The sequence below is a fragment of the Manis pentadactyla genome, chromosome 2 (genome assembly GCF_030020395.1).
Source record: "Manis pentadactyla isolate mManPen7 chromosome 2, mManPen7.hap1, whole genome shotgun sequence".
In the NCBI taxonomy this organism is placed as follows: domain Eukaryota; kingdom Metazoa; phylum Chordata; class Mammalia; order Pholidota; family Manidae; genus Manis; species Manis pentadactyla.
The window spans coordinates 209,778,959-209,793,640 of record NC_080020.1 but is presented as its reverse complement, the minus strand read 5'-3'; the positions used below and the strand labels follow the sequence as shown (position 1 = coordinate 209,793,640).

The window sequence follows — 14,682 nt, the reverse complement described above, 5'->3', positions numbered from 1 at the left end:
CTGGATCTCTGGTTAGTCCCTCAGCCAGTCTCCTTGACCTGGGAACCAAAATGTATTTCTCTTTTTGGGTGGATTTTATGGCCTACTAGCAATCCACATCAGTCTCTCAGAATCTGTGTAGTTCTTTGCCTAACAAAGGGAATGGATATTTAGTAAAACAAAAATATGTTTACAAACTCAACTCCTTATGCATCATCATTAAGTCTTGTTTATACAATTAGGTAATTTCCATCATGGTCAATTTTTTATTTTTGCATAATATATTGTGAAATTTTGGAAGGAAATTATTATGTTTTTCTTTTGAAAAAGAAATTTCTATTTCCTCTTTATTCAGTTATTTTCTCATTGGTAGGCTTAATTAAAATTTTTACTATTTTATATCATTTGCCATTTTGGGGTAAAGTTTTAATCATTTTGGAAAACAATGTGTTTTGTAATAATTGCAGGATATCCTGAATAACAGCTTGTGCTTTTCCTTGAACTGAAACTTTTATGGCTAAAAAAACTTTTCTCTGACTAGCATAGCATAAATTGAGTATGTTTGGAGGTAAAGGTATCATAGGCGTGTTTTTTATGTTTTTTTAACACTGCTGATAATTACCCCATAGATAAATACTATTTGTTACTTAGTTCCCCATCAGTGAAGTTGATTCATTCCTTCAGCTATTAATTCTTGAGCCCTTTCTGTGAGACACGTTGGGTATATGGGCAGCGGCCAGACCTATTCCTGCTCTCGTGGAGTTGTGTTATGATGGTAATCAAACACTAAATATATGAAGTGTATTTATAATAAACAGGAAATGTAAAGCAGGGCATTAGGGATAGGAGATGTGTGGGGGTGTTGTGGTTTTATGTCAGGTTGCCAGCAAAGGCTTCCTGATATCTGTCATTCTGGAGAAGTCTTGGAGGACATGAGGGAAGGAGCTGTGTATATCTGGGGAAGAGCAGTCCAGGCAGAAGAAACAGCAAGTACAGAGGCGTGGGACAGACACTATTTGAAGAATGGCAAGGGAGCCAGAGTGGGTGGGCTTGGGAGAGCTCGGGGAGGTCACAGCTGTTGAGGGCCCCATAGGGCATTGTGGGGTCTTTGGCTTGTATGCTGATTGAGGTGGGAGGCCACTGAAGGGAGCAGGGCTATGGTCTAACTGACACACTTAAACAAGGATGCACTGAGAGTGGTGTGGACAGTAAACTGTAGGAGGGCAAAGTGGAAGTAGGGAGTCCAGCTAGAAGACTGTTGAAGTAATCCAGACAGAAGATGAGGTCATGGTGATGTGTTTGCCTTGGAGGTGGTTAGAAGTTGTCACTTTCTGGAAATAGAGCTAATAGGATTTGCTGTTGTACTAAGTCTCACATGACCTCTCTCCCACCCCCCACCCCCCAAATAAGCATAGACTTGCCATTTTCTGAGATGAGGAAGCCTTGAAGAGCAGATTTGGATGTGAGTACAGGAGGAATCAAAGCTTACCTTTGAATGTATTTTGCTTAAGATGTCTAATAGATACTAGGTATCTACCTAGCAAAGCCTCATAAGAAGTTGGCTAGTTAGATTCTTGAATACACACCCATTTACACACACACACACCTATCTGATACTCATATGTACACACATACATATACAAGGTAGAGGTGATGCAGGTCAGGCATCTTCTATAGAGAAGTTTGTGGATGGCATTTAAATCCATGAGATAGAACAGAATGATCTCATGCAGGAAGTCAGTATAGAAAAGAGGAGACTACAGAGAGTGAGCTCTGGGGATAGATTCACGAGGAGCAGGGGCCAGCAAGGTGGGAGGAGCCATGAGAAAGCTGAGTAATCGGGAAGCCAGGTGAGGAAAATGTGTGAAGCAGAGCTTCCACCACAGCAGGTAAGCTGAAAGTCTGACTAAGGAAGACCCAGAGAATTTGCCATTAGGTTTGGCCACACGGAGACCACTGGAGACCTTCACAGGGCAGCTTCGGTGACGTGTTGACAGCAGAAGCCTGACTGCAGCAGGTTTAAAAGAAGATGGGAGGGGTTTCAGTTGAGACAGCCAGTAGAGCAGCCGTTCAAAGGAGAGCAGAGAAGTAGAGCATTGTCTGCAACAGAATGGAATGGGGACGAGAGGAGAGGTGTTCTTGAAAGATGGTGGGTAGCTCAGCATGCTGATGGAGATGGAAAGAGAGGATGTCTTTGAGTGAGAGAGAAAGGGATCCATTACTTCAGTGGAGAGGTTGGCCTTAGAGAGGACCATGTCCTTCATCAGGAGGAAGGCAGGACGCTGTAGATCGAGGTGAGTTGGTAGGCTTGAGTCTTTAACACTTAAGTCTTTAACAATAAGGTCATACTTGAGGGTGTGTGACTAGGTGGTTGCTGCATTTCTGCCCATATAGGGATTTTTGGAACAATAACTGTATTTTCAAACATGGTATGCATTTGATACCTACATTGTGATGAGCAGTAAGAAATTCCTTTAAGAAACTCAGTATATCCAGAAATTCATTCTTGTATGAAATGATTTAATATACTTTCCTTCTGTACCTTTCTATAGGTCTGTCTCCTTAACATGTATAAAAATGGAAGGAAATCATATATGTGTGTGTGTGTGTGTGTGTATATATACACACACATATATGAGAGAGATGAGTAACTGACATACAGTTTCCTTCCATAAATATTGATGGAGAAATGCAAGGGAGAGGAAGCTCAGATGCTCTTTACTGTACATTACCTGTGTAAGAACTCTTTGTCTCTCTGCTTCTTCATGTAGTTACATCTACCTGGAAAAACTGAAAAGAGAGAGTGCTGAAATGTAACTCTAGATTCTCATCTGAGGAGGTGCCCACATCAGAACTAGAAATCTCATCTGAGTTTCCCTCGTGGACAGTTTTCCAGGACTGGAGCAACCAGATGAAGTAATAGATTTTATATTAATTTCTATTTACATTAGTACCTTTCTTGAGGAACAGAGTATTCTATGGGCATTATTTTAATAGCCCAGGAGGAGTTCAGCAAGCCTGGAGAGTAGAACAATGAAGTCCTATTTTCCTAAGCATTATTTCATACTTTTATGATTTGTCCTTCAAAGAATTCTTGGCCTTCGGGCGAGCAGTGGACTGCAAGCGGGAGAGTGAGCTGTTAGCTCAGTTTCTCTCTCACGTGACCTGAGAGAGAGAATTGAATCAGCCCTGCAGTCTCTGTAAACAGGCCTCAGTGAATGGGTGGGGTGATGGTGTTTGACCACAGAGAGGTGGCTGCTTCTTCCCAGAGGATATGGCTACGCCAGCCCGTCCCCGTTTGAGTTGGGCAAAAGTTGATGTGCCGGCATTCTGGGTGAATGCAGGGGGACTGCTCATGACATCTGATGTGCGTCTTGAACTTATATTTTTCTCTTTGGCTGCCTTTGCGTTTGGTCACATCCTAGTCTAATGACTGAAAGATGGCAGCTGCACACTTTGCTAGACTGAAGTCCATTTGTCAAGAACAGTTTTCACATTTTTAAATTTCTCTCTGTCATTAATGATTGGGAAGCAGAAGAGAAAGCTTTTAATATTGGGTGGCTATCGGCTTCACTTCCATCCCATTCGCCCTACGCTCTGACTATCTGTGGTTTGTTTTGAACCGTATGCCAGTACTTCGTCGTGGGGGTTTGGACTCATCCCGGGTCTGGCAGAAGCTGCAGACAGGATGTTGACTCTTAGAGTGCCCTGACTGATGGGTAGACTAGGAGGCCGGGTAGAGGTGCTCCATGGCTTCAGGCAATCTGTTTCTAGCCAAGTCTCTAAAACCAAGGTTTGAAAGTTGCTTTCTTAAGATTTCTGGAGCTGATACACCTATGGGGATCTAAAAATTAAATTTTTTGTCAGAGGGACCAAGCATGAAACTGTGTGAACAGTTTCCCTATTAACTCCAACATGGCCTGACCTCTGCTTCTCAGATTTGTAAGTTTTAATCAGTCAGAGGTGCTACTGGGGATGGTCTTCTGTCTCCAGTTTGACTGCGGGCTTCATTGTCCTTGCTGGTGAAGGAAGGCCCTTGCCTGGAGTGACTTGTCCCATTCTGCAAATCCCCGATCTCTGGGGGGTCTACAGTTATCCCTTGGGTGCCTTCATTTATTCCACATTCATTGGGTGCCCACTTTGTGCAAGGCATGCGGGATTTTTGAATATTACTTTATTCAAAGAACTTGGGGAAGATGCTTCTTACAGACCAAATGGTCTCTGGAGAGTTCACAGCCACTGTTCCCGAATTCCCACTAATTCTTGAGGGTTGAGTGGTATTGTCTTTAGCTGGTCATATGTGAGGGATTTGAAACTCAGGGCACTGTACCTTAGTTTTGTGTACTTTAAAAGTTAAACTCTTTACATGATACCCTAGGCATGTAGAAATGATTTTAAAAGAATGGGGATAGGAGAGTGTATTTTCTACGCTATTCATTATTGATGGAGATCACATTAAAGCTATGAATGACCATCTAGCATCAAAAGCAATAGTAAGATTTGCAGTACTGATTTTGAGATTGATATGGAAAACTAAAGCTATTTATAATGAAGAAACAAATGCTTTGCGAAGACAAGAGGACTCACTGAGAATATAAGTGTCTGTTTTAGAATTAGCTTACTTTATGTCAGACTGCTTGTAAAACACGGGAAATAGGGAATAAAATGTATTTTCTTCCAAGAAGATGTGAACATTGTAAAAGTTCAGAATTAAGTCATATGAAACTATCTCTGCCTTTTGAAAATCCAGATGGTTTCTGGCCAGAAATTTTTTTTGGCCAAGAAATAAAAGTTTTTAAGAACAATAGGCCCAGAGAATCTCAAGTGCTTATAAAGTGACTACTGTAGCAGGGAGGTGAAATGGGAATAATGATTATGTAGTTGCTTTCTTTGAATGTCTCTGATCGCCTAAGTGAGCATGATTTAGGTGATGGTTTGAGCATTGGCATGGCAGCTGGTGCTGCTACGAGGTAATGCCAGAGAAGATGAAATAGTTGGCACACCCTGTCTAATTTCATTATTGTTCCAAGAGCCAGGAAAAATACAAGTTTATATTCTTTCGAAGTGGGACTATGTTGTCTCTTTTTTTTTTCCCTTGAGCTTCACACACTGGACACTAAGTATTCTCAAGATATTTGTAAGTATGGTCTGGCAACTTAGAGTGTAACTGGTTATTTATTTATTTATTTTTTGGTGCTACTGTTCAAAAGAAATCAAACTAGGTGAATTTTGTCTGATGGTGGAATCAGCATTCTATTGTAGTTTCTAGATTTCTGAGGTACACTCAGAAAAAATTTAGATGTCATGTAAACATTTAACGCTGTATTTGGCAGACTATTTCTTTAAAGTTTTATTTATATACATACTGTTTTTGACAGGCTGCTTTTCCTGCTACCACAACAGAGTGGAACGGTTGCAACAGAGTCTGTCAGGCCTACAACCCTAAAATATTTACTATTTGGCACTTTATAGGGAAAGTTTCTAGACGCTGTTTTGCAAGGTGCTAGAAGACTGGCAGTCACTAGACTTCTTCCCCACCTTGGACTGTGTGTCCTGATATCTTGTATTAAAACCACTGGAGATTGAAAAATGGTCTTGGAGAAACCTTTGAAAAGAACTGTGGGTGTTTCTCCTCCTTCTTCTGTTAAGTGAGAGGGCCAACCAAGCTGATTGTTTCATGTAACCTGACTTCTTTCTTTGTTCATGTGGCAGTTATCTTTGAGTAGTTGAGGGGCTATCATGTGGAAGAGGCATTAGGTAGACCACCGGGAGCTGATTTAAGGTTAGTGGGTGCACTGGCTGTGAGGACAGATTCAGCTCAGGAATGAAGAGCACTTGCTAGGAACAGCCCAGCACTAGAATGTCCATAACGAGGTCCCTGTCACTAGAAATGTTCAAATAAATGTTGTGGTCAGAGGACCTTTGAGGCCCCTTGCAGCCCTGAGAGTCTAATGGCTTATTTGGTTAAGGTTTTTTTTTTCTAAGCTCAGATTTTGACCACAGTTTATTTTGTTGCGGGCCTATCAAGGCATCTTGGATGATTTTCTGAAAATATATAACCCTGTTCAGACCACAGCAGTATAAAGTGGGAGAATCGCTAATGTCAGGCACAGGACAGCAGAGGAAATGCTGACCAGAGTCAGTCTCCACTGCAGTAACACAGTGGCCCCAGGAAGGGTTCTGTTTCCCAGCAGCCTTAGTGCCTGGCATCCGAACACCTGTCTTCAGCTGCCTCTGCCATCTCTGCTTTCTGCCTAGGCTCTTGGAAAGTCCAACGACCTGGTAGGGGGCATGGCACTGATGTAGGGGTCAAAATAGGGTTTGTGTATTATACTTTGCCAGACTTTCAACTGGGACTTGGCTGTGAGTGACAGCTCTGGGTGAGGCTGTGCATTGTCTGTGCAACTCTGCTGCTCTTGAAGCACAAAAGCAGCCGCAGACAATACATAAACCAATGAGTGTGGGTGTGCTCCAATAAAATTTTATGGACGAAAGCAGGCAGGGGGCCTGACTTGATCGCAGGGGCATAGTTTGCTGACCCTGATACAGACATTGAAAGTTAGAACTAGCTAGAAAACATCAGCTGCAATTCTCTCATGTTTTAGAGAAAAGGTGAAATGAATTGTCCAAAGTCCCACCGTTGGGGAGCCAGGATTACAACCCAGAATCTGACTTTTAGGTTAGTGCCAGTTTTGTATACTATGCCGCCTCTGCTATGGAGTCAGGTTATAGTATTTGGGGTTTGAGAGGGCCACGTGAGTGAGAAATACCTGCTTTAGGTGGCCTGCAAATAGCAGCAGCGTGAGCTCTAGGCTGGTATTTTAACAGCAGCAACCCTTTAGACCTGTGACCTGGCCTCCCTTCTACTAGATGGACCTGTTCATAGTAAAGTATATGTTCCATTTATATGGAGAAATAATGCCCCGGAGTTGTGGAAAAAAAAAAAAAAAAAAAAGGGCTCCTGCAGCTGCGTCATAGGATTTGATCACTTCAGCTGAGAGCGCCAGGAGATTTGAGACAGATGTTTTCAGACATGCCGCATGCCTAAAACATTTCCAGGGGTCGGGCTGCAAATAGTGACCTAATAAGTGGAGAAACAGGGAAAGTATGCAAGCTGAGGACACAAGAGTTTATTCACCACTAGGTGCACGGCCAGCCTCTTTGCGTTACAGCTGCCTGTCAGGGTTGGCCCTTTCATCTGCCATGCCCTCGCTGCTGCTCTTTGTCTGCCCGGGAATAAAGTGCAGCATTGTGGTTAGTAATCCCACTCCAGTGACTCGACTTCAAATGTGGTTTTGGAGCGCATCCCAGAGTTCTGTTTGCTAAGCTTCCTACTCCTGTTTCAGAGACACCACTGGATACAGAGCAGCGAGCACTGAAGGCTTCCCTCTTCCCTGAAACCTGCCGGGCTGTGGGCTCTCCTTCCCCTCACGCTCCTTTCCTTTCCCTTTCTCCTTGTTTTTTTTTTTTTCCAAACCTTTCAAGGCAAGTTCATGGATACTAAGCTGATGTGTTTGTTTTTCTTTTTCTCTCTGCCTCGGCTCCTAGTGAGTAACCACACTGGCCGCATCAAGGTGGTCTTTACCCCGAGCATCTGTAAAGTGACCTGCACCAAGGGCAGCTGTCAGAACAGCTGCGAGAAGGGGAACACCACCACTCTCATCAGCGAGAACGGTCATGCCGCCGACACCCTGACAGCCACGAACTTCCGAGTGGGTGAGTTCCTTCACAGTCCCTGACTGTCCTTCCCAAATGGTTTTGTGAGACCGTAGCATTGAGGCATCCCCTCTATTCACCCTGCTGTCGGCTTGAATGGGTTTCCGTCTATGAGAATCAGCGTGCTTCTTTCATGAGCTCTTTTAAATTACTTTGGGGTTAATGGTTAACCCGACTTTTGGTTTCTTAGAAGAATGCAAACTGAAATATTGCCCCTTGTTTCCCATGATTCATGCAGCTGTGTGGTGATGGGGAGGGGGTATCAGAAGGACAGAAGGGAATAGGTTTTAGATTAAGACCCTAATGTGTAACTTGCATTGATCAGCTTCTAATATTTTCTGCTCAGTATTAAGTAGGATTTACCTTGGATTTGACCCATGTTGTAAAAATTAGATGGTGGTCATTTCATTTAAAATTTATTTCATAAATAGCTGTATTCTTAAAAAATTCTAAAACATGTCAAAGACCTGTGCTTTGGTTGTAGGAAAGGATCCAGACTTGCATCTTTTGCCACGTTTCTGCTCTGTATCAAAAAACTGAATTATAAATTGATGTAGACATAGATTTGGGGGAAGATAGCTAGTGGATTACTGTCAGCACTTCAAATCTTTTAGTCTTTCAAAATTAATTTAAATAAGAACTACCGTAATTACTGCAAAAAAACACTTTTTCTATGACTTTTTTACTTTTTTTGTAAATGGAGAAAGTATTGTGGTCCACTGAATGCTGTCACACTGCCATGTTATCATGCAATACAGTATTTTTGTCAAGGAAAAATGTCTTCTTTTTTTATTATTGTTATTATTTTTTGACCAGTTACGGTTTGCTCTGTGTATACTCAAATAATCACAGACACCCACATTACTTTTTGAGTTACTCACAGGAATAACCCAAATGTCAGACAGATAATAACACTGGCTAGATCAGGTCTTTTTATGGAATATTGCTGTTTAGTCTTGGGTGTGTGTGTGTCTGGGGAGGTAGGAGGGAAGTGTCGCTTTCAAACTGATTTCCATCAAGGCAACGTACAAGGGGACAACTTGACGTCCTTACTAGCTCTTCGATTATTCTGCTTTATTGTGACTCCTAATCCTCAGGAGGTCGAAGCAGTATATAGTCTGTACTTGGAAAAATTGTGTGTCTGTAGATATATTTAAAAGGGTATTGTGGATTTCCTGACTGTGATAGGAATACTTTGGGCATATTTTAAAAAGAATTTAGCTGGCAGGTGCCAAACGGCACACTGTGCTTTGCAGGGCAGAGAGCCGAGTCTAATGGGAAGTGTGTTGAACTGATGATGATCAGGAAACTAGATCCGGATCCCGCCACTAACTAGCGAGTCCGCAGGGTGAGACAGTATTTCTAGACCTCAGTTTTTCTCATCCATAACATAAATGGCTTATATTTAGTGACCTCTAAAATTCAGCTCCTCTCTAAAATAAATCTTACAAAAGTTGATGAGTAATAATTCATATTATTTTGTGGCTTTTATAGACAAGTAGGAGAAGTGAAAAAGCAGTTCTCATTAGGCTGTTATGGGCTTTCTGGCTTTTTCCCCCACTTTAACTTTTCTTAACTGTCTTCCTGACTGTCATTACTCTCCCTTGTCCATCACCATCACTGATGCCTGCTCCTCCTCCTTGCATTTTTCATAAATCTTTACAGTAGGAATGACAGAGTAATCGGATGGGTGGTAGCTTTTTTGGCTTACAGCTTATTTGGCTAAATATTTGAAGGCTTTGAGAAACAGAGGAAGTCTACTTGTTAAAACATGCTACACACTTTCCTGTCTGGCATTTAAGCAATGTTTAGGAACAGAATACACGTAACCTTTTCAAAACATAAAGTGGAGCAATATTATTTACAAAAACATTTCAAACTAGAGATCAACTCTGCACAAAGGATGGGCAGAATAGTTTTATTTTAAAGAGGGGGGGCATAAAAATAGTTTCACATTGGAAATCATGGGAAATATTTCATTTACCTCCTGAAATATTTCTCTCACATTTTTACATTTTAATTCAAATATTGGATACTTCGAGAGAACAAGTTTTGCATTTTTTTATTGAAGAATGATAGTTCTGTGGAACTTACAGACTATGATTCTTCAGAAATACAGAAAACTTTAGAAATTCATCTTTTAGGCATGTATCTTTGTGGACATTGCTGGTTTAATACAACTATTACTTACAAGAAGTGGTATTCTAACTTACTGTTTTTCTCTATTATTTATTTACAATATATTAAATCTTTTGACCAATAAGGTATGTACATAAAAAACAGTTCAATTTGAAGAAAATTCAAAATTGATTATAACTTGTTAGATACTCTCTTTGGCCTCTGATATATAAGGCTATTAAAAGGTGGGGGTTGGCAAACTTTTTCTTTAAAGGGCCAGATGGTAAATATTTCAGACTTTGTAGGCCATGCAGTTTGTGTTGCAGTTAGTAACTCTACTGTGGTTGTGAAAGCAGTTATAGACAGTATGTAAGAGACTGGGTGTGGCTGTGTTACAAAAACAGTTGATGGGCCAAATTTGATTTGAGTGAAGGTTTGCTGACCCCTGTTCCAAGGAGTCAAAATAATACAGGGGAAACCATATGGACTTCATAGTCAAGGCTCCTTAATTTAATCATTGATTTTGATAATCACAACAGAAATAATTTTGGACATTTCATGGTGATTTATAGTTTCTTTGAAAGAAGTAAGCAGATATTATAGTCACCGTTTTTTCATAAGTAAACATAGGCCCAGTCGCTTGTGTGAGTTTGTCTTAGTTATGTAACAAGTCGGTTAGCTAGGACTGTAAGTTAGATTTCCTATGTTGCCTGTTCACTTAGCTCCCTGGGGTCTGACTATGAAGTGTAGGAGAGACAAGGGGAAGGACCTCCTAGTATTGGTTTTTGTGGGAGGGCTGGTGGTGTAAAAGACAATGAGCAGCTGAAAAGCCAACAGCCCTGCATTCAAATCCTGCCTTTGTCCTGGCCATCAGTCATGCTCCGGTTCTATGTCCTTTTGGGCCTTGGTCACTCATCCACACAGTGCAGGTAATAGTAGGTATGCAGAGGGTGGTGGCTGTGTAGCGGGCACAGGGTCATGTCCATTCCATCCTTCCTCCGTGCTGCTTCTGTGGTAGTCTTTCTGGTCTAAGGTGATGGTGAGTCTGGACTGTTCGGATGTGAGAGGCAGGGGCATTTTTCATGACTATTATGCGTGTAGTCTCTGTTCTTGAGTATCTACTTAGAGATAACTTCTACTTAGTGTGACTCTAAAAGTGAGGCCTGAAGGAGTAGGATATCTAAGGGAAGCACTCTGAGATTCTAAAATAAAATCCTTTTTTTCGAATATGATGTTGGTATGATGTTGCAGAATATTTACATTGCATGGCATTTCCTTTAAAGCAAATTTCTAACTATAATGACTTATTTTTTTGGGGGGGGTGCATTCTGGGCTTTGCTTCCTTGCTCTCCCTGCCTTTGCATTTTTAAGAAATGGAAACATACCCCATATAGGTGGGCCAGCAGATGAACTGCCGTTGATTTAATGGATTCTTTCCATTTCATAGGGATCTAATGAAGATGGCCTTCTGGTATTTTTAAGTTGTTTATGGAGTCCTAAGTTCCTCTAATAAGGAGAACATAGGAATTTATGTTGTCACAACTAGAATATTTCAGATAAAATAATAGTCCTTGGCATAACTTATTTGTAGAGATTTTGAGGTGCATTCATGGTTGCTAAAATAATGCATTTGGTTTATGTGATGCTGCTTTCTCTGAGGAGTAAAAGGAACTCACATTCCATTAGCACCAATTGAATAATTATAAAAAAGTATTGATAATTTAAAAAGTGTGTTCCCATATATTATTTCATTTGATGCTTACTTCCTCTCAGAAAGGTAAATATAGAATCCATATATTGAGACTGTGAATACCAAGACTTTAGGGGTGGACTACAGGTGACTCCAAGTCAGGTTTTCTTATCCCAGGCAGTCCAAATAACTCTTTCTTACCCATTTTGCCTCTTATGACCATGTATTGATTATGTATGAAGCACTGTACTAGGTCTTCCAAGATCAGCAAATCATAAAGCTGCCCTTTAAAAGCCTCTGCTTTGAGGATATGTAGGTAAACCTAAATCGAGGTAGCAAGCTCTTAGCAGGAGTCCAGAGGAGAAAATATCACCTCTGGCTGAGGAGGGATGTCTTAAGAGGAAAGGGCTGGCATGCAACTTTTGTCTTCCGTTCACCAGGCTGCCAGGTGAGGAACAAGTTGGCTCATAATCGGAGCTGGGTAGATGTACGGTGCCTGATTGTAGACTGATGGGGGCAGTGGGATGGGAAACATTGGTAAGCTCCAAAATAAACATGGATGTGAAGGGAGATGTAAAGTTGGTATGGGAACGAAGAATTTACCCATTAAAGTTAGGCATGGAGACAAGTAGGCACAAGTGGTTTTGGGGAACTGGGAGTAGGTAGTTTCACTTAATGCAGAAGCATGAAAGGTGGTAATAGTAGACGTCAAGTCTGGGAAGCTAGGTTGGGGCACTGCTGTGGAGCACGAGCTTCAAGCTTAGGAGTTTGGACTTTTGCAGAACTTAATAAAAATCTCTGAAATGGGGACCTTGATACTTATCATTTTGAAAAAGAGAAAAGGAAGTTCTCTCGGTGTTTTAGGTAGGAAGCATGTTTTAATAGTCTACGTTTGTGATTAGTCCATAGTAATGACGACAGCCTTTAGCTGAGGCTGCTCTGCTCATTTCACAGAACCAGCTTCATGCAACGGTGTTTTGATGAGGCATGGAAGCAGTCCATGTTGCTACACTTATTACATAGGCTCTTCTCATTAGGATAGAAGAAAATTCCCTCTCAATGAGGCATTTAATAAGCCAATAACTGCTCAGGGAAGCGGAAAAATTGAGGTGTTTTTTTTTTCTGGCAAGTTAGTTCAGATTTGAGTCTTTTGTCCTCTGCCAGTTGTCATTGTTTGGATCCCTTGATGTTTATCCAGCACAAAAACCAGTGAGGTGCAACATGTCACTCTTTGATTAACTGGTTCACGCACTTTCCCCTTAATGCATTGCATAGGTTTTACGTTTTTTAAAGAAGATCCAATACAATACTGAAAGAAAGGGGTTGACTTTCATTGGGACAATTTAGGAGACTTAAAAACTTGTCAAAAAAACTTCTCCTGGGGCTCTCTTGTCCCCTCCTGGTGTGAGCCAGGATCTCTGTCCTCTCACTTTCTCTCTCAATGAAAGCCTCTACCCTGGCTCTCCTAAAAAAAAAAAAAAAAGAAAGAAACTACTCCCAAATATATTTAAACTTTTCAAATTCTTTTATTTTCTAATACTCAATACATGTCCTAATGTAAAGTATTTCCTTATTTATTTAAGATGTGGGGCACCCTTTAAAGTATTGGTATTGGGAACATTTATTCATTTAACATGTATTTATTGCACCCACCTGCCATGTGCTAGTGATTGTTTTAGGCATTAGGAATAGAGCATTGACCAAAATAGACTAAGTCCTTACCCATGCAACTTTAAAAAATACAATGTGGCTACACAACCTGGATGAACCTTGGTGTTATTACACTAAGTGAAATGAGGCCATCACAAAATAACAAAGACTATATGATTCCACTTGTATGAGATACCTAGGGTAGTCAGATTCATAGAGGGCAAAAGGATGTTGACTGCCAGGAGTTGGCAGAAGGGGGAAATAGGAAATTGTGTAAAGGGTATGGAGGTGTTTGGGGATGAAAAGTTTCTGGGGATTGAATGCACAACAGTATGAATGTACTTAACACTGCACAACAGTACACTTAGAAATGGTTAAGATAGTAAATTTTATGTTATGTGTACTTTACCACAATTAAAAATAAAAAAACCTAAAATTTAGTATGGGTATACACTACTGTCAAATGTGTACTACCAAAAGTATACTGTAAGAAACTTTATATGTAATATAATGTCACGTAGTGATAAATGCTACGAAGAAATGTGAAGTTGGGGAGGACACAGAGAATGGGAATGGGTGGGAGGTACGGATTGCTCTTCTAGACAGGTCAGGAAGGGCTCTCTGGTTAGATGACATTTGAGCAGAGACCTGAATGGAGCGAGGAGAGTATCAGGGAATCCTATTAATAATATCTGTGGATAAAGAGCCTCACACACAGAGGATAGAGGCAAGCAAGCTTCTTGGTGAGAAAATGGTCCTGGATTTATTTATAAAAGGAATCTTCACTTTTATATAAGATTTATAAATTTATAGAAGGACTCCTGACTATTTATAATAAAAAGTATTGGGTCTTAGATACAGAAATAATTAATAAAAAAACTGTCACCTCTTTCTCCTACACTTGATCACATGATTTTGGTAAGGAGCTTGCTTTTAAGAAAGGGAAATAAAATTGCTTTCTGCTTGTGAGTGAGTGAGTTAATCAGTATGGGGTGTGTGTGTGTGTGTGTGTGTGTGCGTGCGTGCCTGCCTGCCTGCCTGGAAGGGTGGTTCCAGGAGTTAGCTGAAACAAGGAAGGGCAATAGGTTGACCCTAAAAGTCAAAATCAGAAGAAAAGGAGGTCCTAATTGGTTGAAGATGAAGATTGCTGAGGCTGAAAAGGTGAGGGGTGTCAGAGTTGGTGTGTAGAAGTTTGTCTGTAGCCAGAACAGATTAAAAAATAATAATAACCTTAGGGAAAGAGGGTTCAGCAGTTTGCCAGTTCCAGGGGAAAGGCATGTGTGATCGATTGTTCCTTTTGAGCCATGTCTGGCCTATGTCATGAGGGTGGATGGGGTTCCTTAAAGAGGTTGTGCTGGCCTAGCATAGAATAAATGGCCTTTCAAAATGCCTTGGAGTCAGTAACACAATGGCACAGAGTGTGTATTTTTCCTTGTGTCACCTTGAGCAGGTGGAATGATCTTTGGAAAAGTCACATTGCTGAGTATAAGCATGCTGGGCCCTCCAGAAGCAGGTGCTGCTCGGATCCC

The 14,682-nt window shown here is 41.1% G+C and overlaps 1 protein-coding gene across 7 annotated transcripts in view; it reads left to right on the top strand.

Moving 5' to 3' along the window:
• The window catches only part of LTBP1 (latent transforming growth factor beta binding protein 1), a 367,875-nt gene that overhangs the window by 141,081 nt on the left and 212,112 nt on the right, over window positions 1–14,682 (top strand). For 4 of the 7 annotated variants that reach the window (XM_057497285.1, XM_036931602.2, XM_036931601.2 and 1 more), the window contains exon 5: window positions 7,528–7,695. In XM_057497285.1, coding sequence (XP_057353268.1) covers window positions 7,528–7,695 — 168 coding nt within the window. Of the gene's footprint in view, window positions 1–7,079; window positions 7,234–7,282; window positions 7,696–14,682 lie in introns of those variants that run through there. The other 3 variants (XM_057497286.1, XM_036931604.2, XM_036931606.2) reach the window with 3 other exon arrangements.